This window comes from Morone saxatilis, unplaced genomic scaffold, assembly GCF_004916995.1.
Source record: "Morone saxatilis isolate NCDOM2014 unplaced genomic scaffold, NCSU_SB_2.0 Contig9, whole genome shotgun sequence".
In the NCBI taxonomy this organism is placed as follows: domain Eukaryota; kingdom Metazoa; phylum Chordata; class Actinopteri; family Moronidae; genus Morone; species Morone saxatilis.
The window spans coordinates 15,013,242-15,031,263 of NW_023340268.1; the positions used below are offsets into that span (position 1 = coordinate 15,013,242).

General features: G+C 41.4%; 1 protein-coding gene across 1 annotated transcript; it reads right to left on the minus strand.

The window, feature by feature from the left end:
- Positions 1 to 918: 918 nt before the first annotated feature.
- Positions 919 to 17,991, minus strand: smap2 (small ArfGAP2). Its single transcript, XM_035681555.1, has 9 exons — positions 17,618 to 17,991; positions 8,286 to 8,419; positions 6,901 to 7,065; positions 6,630 to 6,689; positions 6,229 to 6,286; positions 5,797 to 5,954; positions 5,139 to 5,319; positions 4,433 to 4,995; positions 919 to 4,329 (listed from the first exon to the last, which is right to left on the minus strand). The coding sequence occupies exons 1-9, from the start codon at positions 17,721 to 17,723 to the stop codon at positions 4,204 to 4,206; spliced, it is 1,551 nt and encodes a 516-aa protein (XP_035537448.1). The 5' UTR covers positions 17,724 to 17,991; the 3' UTR covers positions 919 to 4,203.
- Positions 17,992 to 18,022: the final 31 nt, after the last annotated feature.

Genomic DNA, 18,022 nt, shown 5'->3' on the forward strand with positions numbered 1-18,022 from the left:
CTATCATTGAGTAAACTAAGTGATATATTTTATGGATATTTCATATTTCTCTTATGCATAACAACAACAGTACAAAACAACTTAAAAAAAGGAACAATTAAACCTAACAGTAAACACAATAACTAGTGTTTGTGTAGAAGTGTGTGTAAAACAAGAAATGTCGATGAATTTTGAGCAAATTATTTCCTGTGAATATTACATCAGATATGACTGGAACTTTCAATCCAAGTCTCTGATGTGTCTCTGTCTGTATTAGGTATTTATTTCATTTGAAACAATAATATTCTCTATTAAAAATTAATAATAATTCTCTTTTGCCAAATTCATTTTTCTTCTTCCCAAAACTTGGCCATTGTTCTCTGAGCTGTTGGTTGTTTAAACTGCAACTTTCTAATCAGGATGAGGCTGTTTAAGAGAGAGTGACGGCTCTGTGAATGTAGCTTGTGTTCAGGTCTTTAACATTTAGATCTTAAATAATAATCTAAACTTTAAAAATAACTTTTATTTTTTCTTTTCTTTTCTTTACAGAAATGAATGAAATGCTGAGATATAGGCATACTCTGTAGTATATCTGTAGTACAAGTTTTCTTATACCACTAAAAAAACCAGAAGGCCTTGTGTGAAACGTTGGCGACCCCTAGTGGGCATTCTGACCCCCAGGTTGGGAACCATTGACCAGTAACAAGGCAACAGTGAACTCATTACAGCCTGTTTCCTTCTAGAGAATGACACAGAACAATTCTTGACAACCATGACAGCAAGTAGGGCTTCAATCAGTATTTTATCTAGTTAGGAACGGGACTATTGCTTTGACAACCATTCAGCCAAAACAAACAGCGAGCACAATGTCAGCACTTGTGTGGGCCTGCTAGGGTTAAAAATGTTAAACCAATACAAGATGTAGAATTTAATCCAAACAATATTTATTTTGTATATTTTCACAGAGACAGGTATTGTATGTTACATACATATTCTCAAATTTAAGTGACTAACTTGTGTGAACACGAACTCAAAAGGGCCAAAGCATGTGAAAAAAATGCAGAACTAATATACAACACATGTTCATCAATATTGTTTAAGAAACATAATATACAGAGATATTCTGATAAAGAATAAGGTACACAATATCTTGGTCGACAAGTACATAAAAAGATACATTCCTTCATTTGCTCTTATTTCACAGAAAATATACCAGACAAAAAAAGGAACAGATTACAAGCAACCCAAATTTAAAGATAATCTCAAATGAAAAAGCCCATGTGAAGCCTTTATCGCCCACACAGATGGATTGTTACTGCTTTTTCCAGAAACCTCTCTTCGCTAGCTGACAGATCTGCCGTTACAGTACAGAGACGACACATTGTCTGATGGTGGTATTACTCTCAGCAGAGAAGGTGACTGCTGCTGTCACACTGTTGCCTCCGCTGCCACAAAAATGAGCCAAAATTGACAGAAAGACCTGGAAGGAGTAGACGAATTTCTGAGTCGCGAATGCTGTGCTGCTTGTTTATTGGCAGCATTTAATACGAATCCTATATGTTAATTTATTTGTCTTTCAACCCTAACAATTATATTGGCAACTTAACACCGAAGTGCTTCTACAAAAAGAAAAATGGAAAGACTGGAAATATTTACACTAATGACTCCATGCATTTATAAGAATGGACATATTTAGAAACACTTTAAGAGAAATCAGGATGCAGAGATGGTTCGCGTGGGCTTGTGTGGAAGAGAAATAGAAGCGGTCGACGAAAACATTAAGAAGTGACAGATTGTGGTCGTACAATCGCTTTTCGCTTCACATTGTGGTTTGGCCAAATTGTAAACGCCCCCAGAGTGAGCCTGGTCACAGTTTGCTCCTAACTGAACGGTAACATTAAAAACTTTGTTGAATTAAAAACAAGTCACCAAAAATGGACAGGACGCTGTTGACGGAACATTCAAAAGACCCAAGTGTACATTGCTTGACAGAGTCATAGAATATCAAAAAACAATCACACCCCAGCAGTACTCGGGTGTGTGTATTCTAATCAAGTCCGGTACAATCGTGAAACACATTCAGGACACACATTCATTGAGATTTCTTTTTGTAGGTCTTGGTCAGAGACTGGTCGACGGTGTAGACGGAAACATTCAAAGATACACATTCGGATATCTTAATAAACATACAGTACATACAATCAGAGCTAGAAAAAACATTCACCTCATGCAATTCAGTGGAAGAATCTGAAACATGATTCATCTGTACCTTAATGTTTTCTCTGTCCCCACCTCTCTCTCTCTATTTCTCTGTTATTTGCGGACATTCAACATTATTTGAGGCCTCTATTGTACAAGGTAGATTAACTTGAGGTGTGTGAGCGTTAACTCAACATTTACAGGATGACATTGCATGCAAGTGACCTTTTAAGAGTCCCACCCTTGCTGAGGAAATAGCACAGTGAACTGATATTCCCAAACATTCATTGTGTTGAGAGCAGGTACGACCAAACATACTGTTAAAGGACTGCTGAATTGAATTCTCTAATCACTAGTTGAGTGGCTATACAGACAAAGCATTGGAATACTGTACAACCTTAATAAAGCTAGCGTTGATCTTTGGTCTCCCAAAATCCAGTTTAGATGTTGGTTCTAAAAGAAGCCCTCTTTAAATTGAGTAGAAGACATCATAATGAAGGGCTGTTTAGGTTTAGTAGCTGCTCTAACTTGTGAGACAGTGATGATCTAAGAACTTATATAAAGGGATTTGTTATATTTTATTATTATTGTACGGGTAAGATAAGTATTTAGAAAGGATACATCTGTTTATGTAAGATTAGATTTTACAATTTTCCCTACTTACACAGTGTAAGAGAAATTCATTTATGCCTTTCCTCTCTACTTTCAGTTTGAATGTGTTATGTATTAAGAGGCTAGCGTAGCCTAGCTAGACTTTCCTCTCAAAATAAGGGTAAAGCTATTCTAAAATAAAGCTATACCCACAACATTTCTGGTAGAAATCTCTTAACCACTGTGCGCTTGAAAAATAGCTGAAAAACATTCGTAGTTGCCATTTCACAAATATGGTTGCAGCTAAAATCAAGCTAATTTATTGGATATTGTTGTGACTTGTTAAGAGACATTGTTGATGCTGGGTTAAAAGGTTTGACATATTCACTTTCTTTCTAAGAGTTAAATGAGAAGATCGATACCACTCTCAATACTGTACGGGACATATAAAGTCACTGCCAGCAGCCGGTTAGCTTAGCACAAAGACTGGAAACAGAGGGAGACAGCTAGTCTGACTGTCCAAAGGTAACAAAATCTGCCTACCAGCACCTCTAATGCTCATCTCATTTGTTTAATCCATACAAAAGTAGCTTTTGTATGGATGAAATAAACAAGATATAGGCCCCACGGTAATAATAAGCGGTTTAGAGGTTCTGGTAGGTGGATTTGTTACCTTTGGACAGATCTAGGCTAGTTGTTTCCCTGTTTCCCTGTCTTTATGCTAAGCTAAGCTAACTGGCTGCTGGCGGTAGGTTCGTATTTGCTGTACAGTCATAATAGTGGTGTCAATCTTCTCATTTAACTCTTGGCAAAAAAGAAAATATTCCAAAATGTAAACCCTTTAACAAATGATAAAATATTAAACCTTTAGTCTTGCAACAATGCATGTTTCCCCCCCTTTAAGGGGAAATACATCTCATTAAAATACATTCCAGTAGTCAAGCACAACAACCAATTGGGTTGAGCTATGCTAACCTTTGCATTTTGATTCAGATTCTGATCAAGTAAGAAAAACTGTAAAATTCTCCAAAACCAAACTGATCTTTTAAGTCAAGCAGTTAGTTGACACCCACAGACAGCAGATGTGCGCGCACACACTCTCACATACAGGCTAGGTGCGAAGAAAGATCCTAACCAGTGAACCCTGTTGTCTTGGTCGTCATACGAAAATGTTCGGAAGGCAAGCATGGAGATATGCAAAACATGGCCATGGATGAGACGAGAGGAGGAAGTATGGGCAGAGAGGAGAGAGAAAGAGAGGTAGTAGTGGTTTCCCGAACCTTATACTTCTTCACACCTGTCTCCTCCTCCTCTTCCTCCTCCTCCTCCTCCCTTGCATTAGAAAAAGTCTCACGGAGAGTCTGATCCACAGGTTCTCAGTTCCCCTCTCTTTTGTGGGTCATTGGCGTTGCATCACTTCTCGGATAGATGAGATCACTTCCAAACATGTGCGGTCATGTGAGCTGAGCTTGGAGTTGTCGAGCCTCCCATGTGTTGACTGCTGTATCCCATCATGCCGTTGGTGTTATAGAGATTCACGCCGGCCATATGCTGAGTCATCTGAAAGACATGAAACAAATTAACAGCGCTTTTATTACTTTCAAAATGTGTAAGGTCCAAAACAAATACACACACAGGCACACACACACATACGCACACACACCTGGGTAATGTTCCACTGTAGCTGCTGGGCATGTTGAGCTCCATACACCTGCTGATGAGGCAAAGCTCCAACCTGCTGCTGTCCCATCATCCCGTTTTGCTGCTGCTGTCCCATAATGCCATTCTGCTGCTGGACCATCATCCCGCTCTGCGGCTGTCCCATCATCACGCTCTGCTGCTGTCCCATAATGCCATTCTGCTGCTGTCCCATCATCCCATTCTGCTGCTGGACCATCATCCCACTCTGCTGCTGTCCCATCATCCCACTCTGCTGCTGTGCCATCATTCCGCTTTGCTGCTGTCCCATCATGCCCTGGGTCATCCCTGTTATGTAGGATGTCGCCATAACACCACTAGGCTGAGGCATGACACCCTGGGCACCCATTAAGCCATTCTGCTGTCCCATCATGCCGTTCTGTTGAACTCCAATCATGCCGCTTGGTTGCTGTGCCATCATGGCCATCTGTGATGTCATCATGGCGCCTCCCATTCCCCCTGCCTGGGCCAAAGAATGGTATGAACCATACGGGTGTGTCGGGTATCCCATTTGGTTCATGTACAAGCCTGCTGAAAATAATCACAGATAGAAAGCGGCCATTTTGGCAAACGGTAAGCAATGAATAAAACTAATTCTAGGGTCTCTATGATGAAACTGACTCACTAATTAAATGAAGAACTAAGGACACATGAAGTAGAACAGTTCTCACCGTGAGCAGCCATAGCGCTTGTGTGCACTGAGGGGGTGGAGGCGTAAAGGGAGAGAATAGAATCCTTGGAAAGCTTTTTGACAGTGCCTTCCTCTGCTTTGGGTGCCGGATCTAGGAACAGACTGAGGTTTTCAGGCACCGAGGCTGTCACTCTGCTCTGGGGCATGGAGCTGGAAACAGGCTGCAGAGGGAGGGCGACAGGGCGGCATGGATAGAAAGAATCAGAGAGTTGGTGGGAGAAGGATGCGAGACAGTGGGACACAATGAAAGGCACAACTAAAAAGACAGATTTGAACAAGACTAAAGTTTACATGCACGTATGTGACTGTATGAGGCTGTACTGAGGGAAAGTGGTGCGGTCAGCTAAATGCTAGAAGAGTAGTAGTAGAAGGTATTACCGTTTTCAACTTCAGCATTCTAGCATGCTACCAAGTATTTGATTATAATTTGACATTTTGACGTGAAGATGGCGACAGATGAGAAGTCAGGGCATCCATCCTCTGTGGACCATGAACGTCTGTTCAATATTTCATGGCTATCCATCAAAGAGCTGATATTGCATTCTGGACATAGCAACACTGCCGTCCTGACAGTCATGCTGCTTGCATGCTAAAGACATAGGGGTGGCTTACAGTATGTACAGTGTGTTATCTCCTACCGTGGTTTTAGTGGAGGAAGCAGAGGAGGGTGCTGGCAGGGAGCTGAAGAGATCCAGTGCAGAGTGTGCCAGAGCTGGATTAGACACTGCTGGGCTCTCATTACTGTCTGGAACACATCCTCCACCATTAGACACTGCAGGACTTGGAGCAGGAGCATCTAATAGAGGGCAGATGGAAGCTATGATTATGATTCTATAACAATCTCTTTAAGATAAGTTCAATAAAACCTCAAAATGTCAACCGTAAACTTAAGCTACAATTGATATTAACTGATAGTAAAGTAGGATCGATGTTGCTTTCTGGCCTCTCTGGCCTGACATTTGAAAACAACATTATAATACAACATGATATATAATGTGGCTCCATTGTACAGTTCTTAGCATTACATGAATAACAAACAAATAGGTGTTAGTGTGTATGGGGTACAATACCTAATCCAAGCAGGTCTGTAACAGACTGGGAAACTGTCTTTGGGCTGATGTCTTTTTTCTGTCACAACAGAGAAAGTCAATACAATTAATGCAATGTGTCTGCAGTGACAAATGAGCTCGGATCCAAAATCCTTTTTTTCTCTAGACTCCCTGGTGGTGAAATGACCTTCCCACTCTAGTCAAAACAGCAGAGCTCCTCCCAATTCTCCCCTGATGGCTGAAAACTCATCTCTTCAAGATGTACCTCATGTCACCTTCTCCTTCATGTAATGCTGCACTCATTTACTCTGCATAAGAGCATCAGCTGAATGTAAAATGTAATCGAATCTAACAATTTAAGGACAGGAGCAGTTCTACTCTATTAATTCTGCGATACAACCAGCAGGAAATGATGTACTCACCAATTTCATCTTCTCAAACACAACTGGTTCTTTGGGTATATTGTCACAGCTCTTCTCTTTCTGTACAGAGAAAACAAATGGTTTTGTTGAGCAAGCACACACTTTCTCAGACACCTTGCTCAAGAGATATGAGAAAAGGAAGTCTGTTATTTACTGTCCTGTCCACTTTTTGTCTGCCGAACCTATTTGATACTTTTTTTCTGTTTGAGCCTTTGAGCTTATTTTCTGTGTGTGTGTGTGTGTGTGTGTGTGTGTGTGTGAGAAGGCTCACCCTGAGCATCTGGATGTCAATGACCTTATCAATGTACTTCTTCTTATCATACTTGTCCCTGATGAAGATCTCTGCAGACTGGTCTGTCTCGGGGCGCTGGAAGCACTCAGGTAAGAAAGCCTCGTAGAGACGTTTGGCTTTGGCATTTCCCATCTCCTGAACGCACTGGTGACACCGAAACACAACATACCATGTCACATTGTTAAGCAGTCTAATCCATCCAAGGTGCTATTGTGTGTGGTGGGGTCCTGATAAAATAAAACACAGTGAATTCCTTTTGTGGAGGAAAGAGACAAGCATAATGCTGACTTTCTTGCTGATACTGATGATACTGAAGTGTCTACTTATTTTATAAGTGAACATTTAAGTATTAATATTATGCCCTATGACTCTTTTCCTAATCAATCATTTCAGATAAAGCTGCAGCAGCCTGAAAGTTTTTTTTTATTGATTATATATAGAAATATCAAATCAAATAGAAATATTGATCCAAAAAACTGGTTATTTCTGACACAAGGCTTTGTGTATAATTGGTCCAATATAAAAAAAAACACTTAAAATGTCTACTTTCATTGTACCAATTAAATACTTGCCGGCTCCTACTGGTACTTAAATGCAGCTACCGCAAAAGATGCGACTGTGAGGAACGAGGGGGTAACAATTGGACATTTTAGAGGAAAAAATAAATAAATTGGACTCACTAAGACATTAAGGCTTTTCTCTGCTATAACAACTATATCTCAGTAACAGCTTTGCTGTTTCGGGGCACCTAATAACTGGCATTAGCAAAGGGCAAAAGCATTTGTTTTTATTTTACTTCATCCATATTAGTATAAGGAATTCTTTCATTTTTTTCAAAACCTTTACCGGTTTCTATGCGCTTACTCCCTCAAAACTACATAGCTGTACCCCAGCATTGGTGAGGAATGTACCCCACAAATTTAATGTTTTTCAAAAACCCCTCCATCCAAGTTTTTGTTCCAAAGCCCCTTTTGTTACCTTACGATAACCCTTCCATTTTGGCTGCATTTCATAATTATGAAATCCATTATACCATAAAAAATATACAGTATATATAGAATGTATAATTTGTATCTACATTTAAGTACCAGTAAGAGCCAGTAAGTATTTAATTGGTACCTGATTTATTCAAATAAATTACACTGTCAATTGCAGGTGTTTTGAAAGGTCATACACCATTTGTAGAAAAAGCTGTAGTAGGTAATTTTGACAGTCCAGATCTATTATTCTATTCTACTGTGAACCTAATCATGATGTACTGTAATATATTAATATTTTGTGACAGACCATGTACTGTATGTCACACATTAACATGCAGCAAATGTCCCAATCTTGATGTTTGGCTCTGTAGTGTGACCTCTGACCTGGACCTGCTCCTGCGTCCACTGGTCCAGATTGACAGACTTGACCTTGGAGATGTGGACCCCTAGGTTCCGATGGATACCAGCACAGCGGATGCAGATGAAGATGCCCAAATTCCAGGATGCCCATCTTGGACCTGGCAAAGAGAGAAAGGTAGTATTTAATATTTAGAGCAGAGGGTCTTTGGAGGAGGCCAATGAGGTAACTGGGCGACAGAACAAAAAGCAAAGAAAAGAGATGGAGAGTGAACGTAGACGTATAATAGAGAGGTACAATAACCAGGCAAGAGGCTGAAGAATGATGAGGAAAACTCTGATTAATTTTGGTCCAATTATAAAACCTGAAATTCAATTATGAGTTTGAATTCAGCTGGGAACACGTCTAATCCTGTGTAAGTCATGCGGTGTCCTGACACATAATGGGATCCAATAGGAGAGTTAGCCTACATAGATGAGGAGAGAGGGGGAGTAGAAAGTCACAAACACACACACAAGCAGTCACACACACTCAGAGCCTGGATACCTGCAGGGATGATTACTCATTTGGTCATGAGCCTAAGTGTGTGGGTGCTTGGTTATCTGAGTGGGCCATTTTGTCAATCTTACTGCCATATGTACCTCAATGGCTGCATTTGAGTGTAGTGTACCCCATATTCACCCCCATACTTTAGCTTTACATAGTGTTTTGTCTTCTATCTGCAGAGCTGTCGGGATCCTTGCCTGACCATACAACTCTGAGAGGGGGGAAACAAAAACAACACTGTCAGGCTATTTTTCTGCTGAAATTATGCAACCGTCCTCTTCAGAGGATACAGTCAGCTTCAAAGAGAATACTGTTGCTTCTCTCCCCATCTCTCTCTCGTCTTGCCCCTCCTCCTCCATCCGTTCCCGCTCCCCCTCCCTCGCTCCTTTCTCGTCGGGTGAACCACTAGATGCCTCTGCCTCCACCTCTCCCCCTCGTCTCCGTTATGAGCCCTCGCTCGCAACCTTTCTGCAAGATGTCGCCGCACTGTGGCCTTTACACCACTAGGTGGAAGAGCAGCTTTTTGATTTGGATTCCTCGTTGGACTCTCTCTGTCAGCCGGAGTCACCGTGCAGTGTTCAAGAAAGGCCATTCTATGCAAATGAAAGAGGAAGAAGACAAAACATGCAAAGCCTTCCTCTTAACGGCAGCTGCAGAAACAGGGCGTCTGGATGCAGAGTCAAAGAATAGCCCTTTGTCTTGGTTGCATCCTGAACTACGAATGCTTAAGCGGTTATTCTGTTTGTACAATTAGAAGGCAATCATAAGACTGGCTCTGTATTTTTGGACAAGCCGAGTTTGCAGGCTACATTTTCAAATTAGGAAAGGGAAAGACACCAACTGGCAAACATGCAAACAAACGTACAGAGAGCAAACCAGTAAACATAAACAGAGGGTCACCAGACAGACAGAGTATGTCCATCATCCTGACCGTCTGGCTGCAGCATTAGCTCTCATGCCGGCTAATAATAGTAGAATTACTCTGCAAAGCCTGCTTAACCGCTGTAAACATCGGCACTGACACAGAGAAAGAGAGAGATTGTCAATTGTGTTGAACTCCCTTAATGCTGGAATTAGTTCGTCCTCCTCATCCTTACTCTAATGCCCCTCTGTGTCCTGCCTGCCATTTCTTATCTCTTTCATTCACCACTGCTGCCTCCATCCTCTTTTCCTCTGTCCCTCCATATCTCTCGCTCACAGTTCTAATTCTCTTTTTCTATAACATTCTCCACTCTTACTGCCTGGGGTTTCTCCCAGTTGCTGTCACTGTTTTTTTTTTATTTCTTTACATATTTGCTGATTTGTTTTTAGCCAGGTTAGTGACATGGCTCTAGGGATGGCAGTGTTGGTCTGTTGGTCCACTGCTTTGGTCCACACTGACATATCTCAACAGCTATTGGATGGATTTCCATGAAACTTGGTACAGATATGATTTGGACTATTGGATTAACTGGAATGAAATCTGGTAGAGAAACTCAAGTCCCCCTAAGGGTGAAATATAATAACTTTAGTGATCCCTTAGTGTTTCAACAAAAGTGAATGTATCCAAAATGAAAACTAATGACATTTACACCACCCTCAGCGGCATTTTGTGTTTAGTGCTAATTAGCAAATGTTTGCATGTAAACATTATACCTGCCAAACATCAGCATGTAAACATTACCACTGGGAGCATGCTGACATTAGCATTTAGCTCAAAGCATTGCTGTGCCTACACTAAGTACAGCCTCACAGAGCCTCTTGCCTTCACTGCCATATTTTGCTTTCCTAACCGTGTTTGTCCCTGTGTTCATTGGTGTGAGCACAGCTGTATTTTCTTGTATTTATTTATAACCTTTATTTAACCAGGCAAGTCAATAAGAACAAATCTTATTTACAATGGTGGCCCGGTAAAAGGCAAAGCCTCTTGAGGAAGGGGGATAGGGGCTTAAATAAGGTCTAATCAGGAATGTCATGATGGTTAGTTAGTTTTTTAAAGTGAATCACACCTGCACACTGCACGGCAGTAGCCTCTTTGGTTCCAATCAATGCACTGCTTGAGTAAGAACCCATATAAAGTATGTCTGTCCAGCAACAATGCACACCTCCAGGTACTTTGAACAGATATAGTAGGAAGAGAGTAGGAGGAACAGACATCTAAAAAAGGACGGAAAGATTGAACAGTCTCTACAAATGAAATTCTCAGTGTTACAGGGTTTGCATTACAGTGAACATTTCTCCACTGTTAAGTAAGAGGGGGTGAGTAAGCTTCCTCTTCTCTTCTTGTAATCAAAGAACAAATGCCAACACCTTCTTTTGAGGTATAATTAAATATTTATTGGCTTTGACTAATAAAGCTGTCCTCATTTTTATAGGGCGAACTACCCAAAAGTAGAGGCCTTTTGCACACGAGGTTGATGAATCATCCTGGCAAAAACTGACTGTGGTTGTGGTTGTCGAACATGCAGCTTGAAGCACATCAGGGGAGGAGAGGGCAGACCGTGGTGAGAGCCAAAAACAGAGACAAACAAGAGGGGATTTTTATAGCCATCAAATGGCGGACTTAAGCTGCTTGATGACCTGCTGGGATGTACAGGGGGCATGACGAGCAGCGGGCGCAAACAGAGATCTATAATGAACCTCTCTGTCACTCACCCACACACAGATTTCAGTGTATTACAACACTGGTGAGGACCTTTACTGGCTACATTCATTGAGTAACCACTAGCCTCAAACATCTCTCCCTCCAGCACAGTTCTAACTTGAATACCTTCCTTAAAAAACAGTTAAAAGCCCTCTGTTAGTTATCTGAAATGATAGGATATGCTAATCTGGGTAGAGAGAGAAAAGCATTAAAGACCTGGGGGAAAGTGAACAGCAGAACAAGGTTTTTGGCTGGGAAAGATAATTTAATTGATAAAGGATGTCAAAAACCCTTGGCCAATTCTCCTGCTTTGAATTTCTTTTATTACTTAGTCTGCACATGCCTTTAAAGGTCTGGGAAAAACAAGCAATTACACACAGCTTAACTCAGTGCGGTACAGTATCTCAGAGATGACCTTCGGGTTGGAGGAACGCAGGCATCTTTGCTATCTTTACATCAAGGGCCACGTTGGAAATACCTCATGGATTTAAGTGTGCCGTGTTTGACATTTTTTTGTAGATGTATGTGATGTCCTCCTCTTCCTTCTAATGTCAAAAAAACAACAACTAAAAAACAGAATCATACATTAACACACACATAATATCGACATCTCCCTACCCAGGGCTGCTTTTCTGACACACATCTATGGTGACACACACACACACACACGAGCAGGTGCATATGGCTCATTAGCCTATATCCCACAAGGATAAACGGTGCTCTCTGCATGCATCCAGTTAATCCCACAGAGCCTCAGTCATCAGTGGATCCTACGCCCTCCTACACCACCGTCACACAAACACACACACACTCATGTATACACACACCCGTCCTATCTTCCAGCCCTTCTCAGCATCTAAACTGATCCAGAAACCCAGAGGCCATCCAGTGACCCACTCCCAGCCTGAGCTAAACAGATGGACCCCTATTGATAATTTACTAATACACACCAACCATCTGCGCTACGATTCGAGTGTCATGACTGTGATCCTGCAGGTGTGTCATTGGGGTTGAATGGGTTATACACCAAAAGATGAGTAAGACATTCCATCATTTAAAGCTGCAGATTCTTCTCAAAACACATCTTTAAACTTGCTTTTATGCTTAATTTTTTCCTGTTACTGATTTTATTGCTTGCACGAGAGACTAGATAATATATTTATTCTTTCTGTGATATTGCATTTGCATGGCTGTTAGAGAACTTTGTAATCTTTTAAAGAGTGCAGTACAAATGTTTTATTATAACTATAATTCACTGTAACCCATAAACATGGGGAGATAAAACCACACCCATGACAAAAAAACTACCCACAGCGCTGTATATAAACTCATCCTCAGACCCTATTTTTCACTTGAAAGCTACTGCTGGTGACAAAAAAAACAAACAGAGACAACAAAACGTTAACAATATAATATGTCTGCAATACCTGCTACCTTTATGAATGTGAATTATTTCAGTGCTATAGTAACCTTTGAGGCGCTGTAGCCTGTGCTGTCACATTTTATTGTGAGCTGTTCCTGGTCTTTTGTCGTCTTCCTGTGCAGCGCTGAGGCAGTTTCCAGGTAAGCTAGGCATGACAGATGAATGTTTGACCTTATATTTGTTGTGTGCTTTTCTATTATACACAGTTGTATAAGGCTGAACTACCAACTGTTTGGGACCTCAGACTGCCCCCTCCCTCAAAGCTCAAAGTTCACTGTGCGGCAGTTGGTATGTGGTAATTTGATTCATATGTAACTTTGTATGGGAATATGGAAATAATACACCACTAAAGAACAATATAAAATAAATGAATGATAAGGAACTTAAGAGGGGGTCATTAAGGGTGTTAATAAGGACGCCCAGGGGCCTGTGGCATGTTAATCTGGCCATGGCAGTGTATACACACAGTAATATACTGTGGACCCCCCTGTCCTTGGTACTGTAAGGCTCTGAACTCTATGCCAGCGCCAGGGGACACAAACAGCCAATCACCTCCCTCCTCAATGGAAATCCCTGCTGGCTTCTGATTGGATGGGATTAAGGGGTGTGAAGGGAGGGGGGCTTGGAGGTGGTGGTGGTGGAGGGATAAGGCATGGTATCGCCAGGTGATATCTCCACGGCAACCGGGGCCCGGTGTGTACGTAAACACAAGTACAATGGAGACAATAAAGGAGGAAGGCTTTTATGCAAACACACACACACACACACACGCACACACACACACACACACATGCACACACACACTTACAAAGCCCCTTGAGACTGAAGCCAGACGTAGAAGTGTTGACTACATTATGCACCTGCCTCACCCTCTTTCCCCATCTCTTCATTATTTCCTGGCAGTATTGAGGATTTACAGTAAAAGTGTCACACTGTGAGGAAGTGATAAAAAAACAAATAATACAGGACGTCATGCAGCACAGAGGAAAAGAGAGACAGGAAGTTGGGCACCACAGGCAGTAAACTGCAGTCAAAAAGCATTATAGCCCAGATATTGTTTCCTTGCTGTGGTATCTGTACAATAAGCATAGATAGGGATGACCTGATAGCACCGTTAATGTGTTTTTGTGTGTCTTCATGTGCTGCTGCGAGCACACACATGGCTCCATACATCTCACCACTTCCTCTTCAATCATCCAGAGGGAGGAAGGTGATAAACGCACAGTAATCTCTGTCAAAGCAAACAAGATTAGGCCAAACCTCATCAACCCGCCATATGGCCAAAAACCTGACTTGAGAAAAGGAAAGGGGAGGGAACAAATGTGTTTAAGGTGTGCACGTGTGTTGGTTTTGTGAGAGCATGTGCTTGTCATCTAATGCAGTGAAGAGTAACACTTTCAAGAAAATGTGCTAATCAGGCAGGAGGTAAAATACCTCTCTTCAAGCCTCAGCCTAGATTAGTGTCAGCTTATTAATAAGAACAGTTACAAGAAACAAGGTGGGAAATAAGTGATTTTTTTTGTGCATAATCGACAGACAGCACACTTTAGATCATACGGAACAAATTTCCCTTTTACTGAGATTAAAGCGTCCGCATCATTGCTGTGTGTATGTGTGTGTGGTTGCTATTTTCCCTCTTAACCCTTAATCTTATCTGCAGTCTAATTAGATCAGTCTGTTTCACAGTGAAGTCGCGACAACCATACAAGCCATGCACAGGCATTCCTCATGATTTGCTCATCTTTGAGCATGTGAGAAAAAACATCTAATTTAACTTCCTCTCTCCTCGTGTCCTCGACTTGGTCCAGAAAAGTCCAACGCCTCTTAAATGTTGTTTATTTTCTCTGCTTTCGTCCACGAGTCTTAGAACAGTCACGTCTTTAAAAAGGCTGCAAGAGTCTGATCACTGTGTGCTTCTTAAAATTGACTTCTGAACAGTCACAAGTGTGCTTGCCTGAAGTCTAACAACGTCTGCAGTTCTATTTATATCTTATTAAAAAGACCATCCAAAGGCCATATGCACTGGAACAAGACTGTGTATTGAGAATCTAAGCATTCACTGTGTCCTGTTGACATCTCTGGTACAAAATCCAACCAAGAACTTGACATCACATTTACTGTACAAAAATTGCAATTGTCTATGTATTGTGAAAGTAACGGGTGTGTGAAAGACTTCATTTCACCTCTAATGGAAAGTTGGATTTTAGTGTTATAACAGGAAATGAAGAATCTATTGTAAAACAAGGTATGTATAATACAGCTGACACTGATGTTTCAGATTACCAGCATTAACTTTTTGGCCCTCATATGGCCAATTTCAGAATTCCCCAAAAACTAAGGCTTTCTAAGCTAAAACTTTTTGTTGGGGTTAATTGTAGGCTATGGCAATGAATTTGTCATGTAATGAGGTTAAAAGGTTTCTGCAGGATTCAACAGGTTCATTTTAAGACTTTTTAAAACCTTTTAAGACCACTATACAGTTTAAAACATATTTTACATAAGTACGAAGGAAAATCAGTAATTAGTTCCATTTTGGTTTTGTACTTGTTACAACGCGATCAATACAATTTTTTCACAAAAACACATTTAAAAGCAAAAGTGAAACACAACTTTATACAAGTATTGTTAATTTTTTTAAAGTAAAGAACCGTCAAAATCATATTTAAGACATTTTAAGGCCTAAAATTCTAACTACTGGATTGGAAGACCATGTTTTATTTTATCTTACGTAAGGCATGTTTAAAGAAAAGTCTCTTTACATCCGTATTGACAGTTGTTTACTTTTTCAGCAGCCACTTGACCCGCTAAATGTTTCTTATGAAATATTTGTGATGCCAGCATCAGCACCCCAGATCATTTCTACCTGCATTTGGCAGCCACCTGAAATAGATACAGAGATGCAGGCCAGACGGTGAAAGAGAGAGAGAGAGAGAGAGAGAGAGAGAGAGAGAGAGAGTGGCATACAGAGATTGAGATATATAAAGAGAGACACAGAAAGAACACCTGGACAGTGACTGCTCAAATGAACAAGCATACATTGGATGGGGGCAATGAGACTGAGGTTAGCCCATTTACTTGGAGGTCATACAACCTGTCTGTCTGCCTCACCTTTCTGAATGTTCCTGTCTACACCTGTCTGCACCAAACACTAGAAATGTTTCACCCCTGATAGATACATCCAGAGGAGAGCCGCCATAACTTATTGATTTTAAACTCTCATCCCCTCATGAAGCAGATCTTGCAGGCGCTGGTACACATTAAAGACATGAGTGCTTTGTACACTTTGTATTTCACTGACACTGTTTGCCTGTCCATTTTGTCTGTTGTTTGTCCCTTTGTCTGTATTCCTGTGTCCAAGCAAACACAGCTCTGAATCTGAATGCATTACAGAATACAGCTTGCTCCCTGCTGTATATCATCTTACTTACTCATATCATTCATGAAGTTTTCATAAGGAATCCCCAAAGGTGTCCCCTGTGTGACAGCAATGGGTGATTTACGTACACATTCAGGGCCTTCACTTGAGAATTTATGACTGAGGTAGGAGCAGTGCCAGCAGTGTGGAAGCGTGACATCAGAACCAGATGGGAATCTAGCATAGATCAATCCACTATATATTGGAATCAAATGGGCTAAATGAATGTCAGTTGACACAAGAGAGTTTTTCATTGACACCTGAGGTTTGTTCCTGGAAACCAAGAGCTGGTTGTGAAGTGGTTTTGTGTGCATGACTCTTTATCTGCCAGTGTGTGGACATACGTGTGTCTTCAGTGTTATACAGTCACAGATGTTATCAGCTTATTGACAGTTTATCCAAAAACGGACAAAATGTTGGAGAATCAGTTTGGTGAGCCTCCGACTCGGTGTATTATGACCAAAACAGCAGTGTTTACTCACCAATATGGCAAAACAGGTTCAGTAAATATTGATGACATAGCTCAAGGCCTTATTGAGGCTAGAAAGGGTCAGTGCACCCGCACCAACACGGGGTGATTCTTATAAACAGGCTATAAAAGAATCCTTTAATACATTTTATAATGATCGCAGAAGGATACAATACCAACATCCCCAAAAAAACAAAAATAAAAATGAAGGACAGTATGACGTCAGGACCAACTCCTCAGTTCACTGTAACTCTTAAACTATAAGTAATTACTGCGGATGACAATGTGTCCCTATAATGCCATTATAATGTCATAATATTGTTGTGTGTTATTTTGTGAAGAGTTCGTCCTCCCTGTGTCCCCATCTGCACTCAGCCTGCAGGAACAGTGTGTTCAGGGTGACTCAAAGTCAGCAGAAGTGTCTCTATGTCTCTCTCTATGTCTGCTACCCCAGTGGTTTCCATACCAAGGTTCAAAGAGCCTCAGGTGTCTTCCAAGGGTCCCAATTAGAGTCATTTTCACTAATAATGACATTTACTTATTCCATGCTGTAATATAGTAATCCAATTCTCATTATTAACAAAAACCCTTCTTAGATGAGAGATATCCCTCATAAAATCTGTGTCTACTATGGTTACCTGGCCATTACGCACACCCAATTACTTAGATTACCTCGGGGAGGTGGCACGATGTAGGTGCCTGCCATGCTCCAGCCTTGCGAGGATGTGGCCCCCGTGTCTTGCGCCATAGTACAACGTAATTGGTCGAGGCGATGATGAATGCAATGCCGCATTTTCTAGCGTAGTAAAGGAGCGAGCGGGTCGACTCGAGCACGGGCCATGAGCAGACACGGACGGGATCAAGACACGGGCAAACACCTACCTTTTGATTCGCAGTCAGCGCAGAATTTATTCTCCTCCAGCGCCAGCAAAGAGTTGAGGACAGTCTGGTATCTGTCAACGTCTTTCACAGATTTCCCCGTCATCATTGCACTGGTCCACCTCCTCCACACAGCCCGTACGGTCCGTGCCGGCTACACTCAAACAGCCTCTGATTTCTGAGCCAAATCAAAGTGTGCAGAGCCGCTGCGCTCCGTTCCTCTTCCTCCTCGATGTTCAAGCACAGCGAGTTTGTTTTCCCAACGATGGGATGATTGCCTTTCAGCCAACCAGCAAATACCCTAATCACAACGTAACGTGGAAGGGAAGCACCATGTGACAGCGATGATGAAAATGTATTGTAATGTAGACTTTAAAGCGCATCTGTAACCTCCCACTGACTGGTACT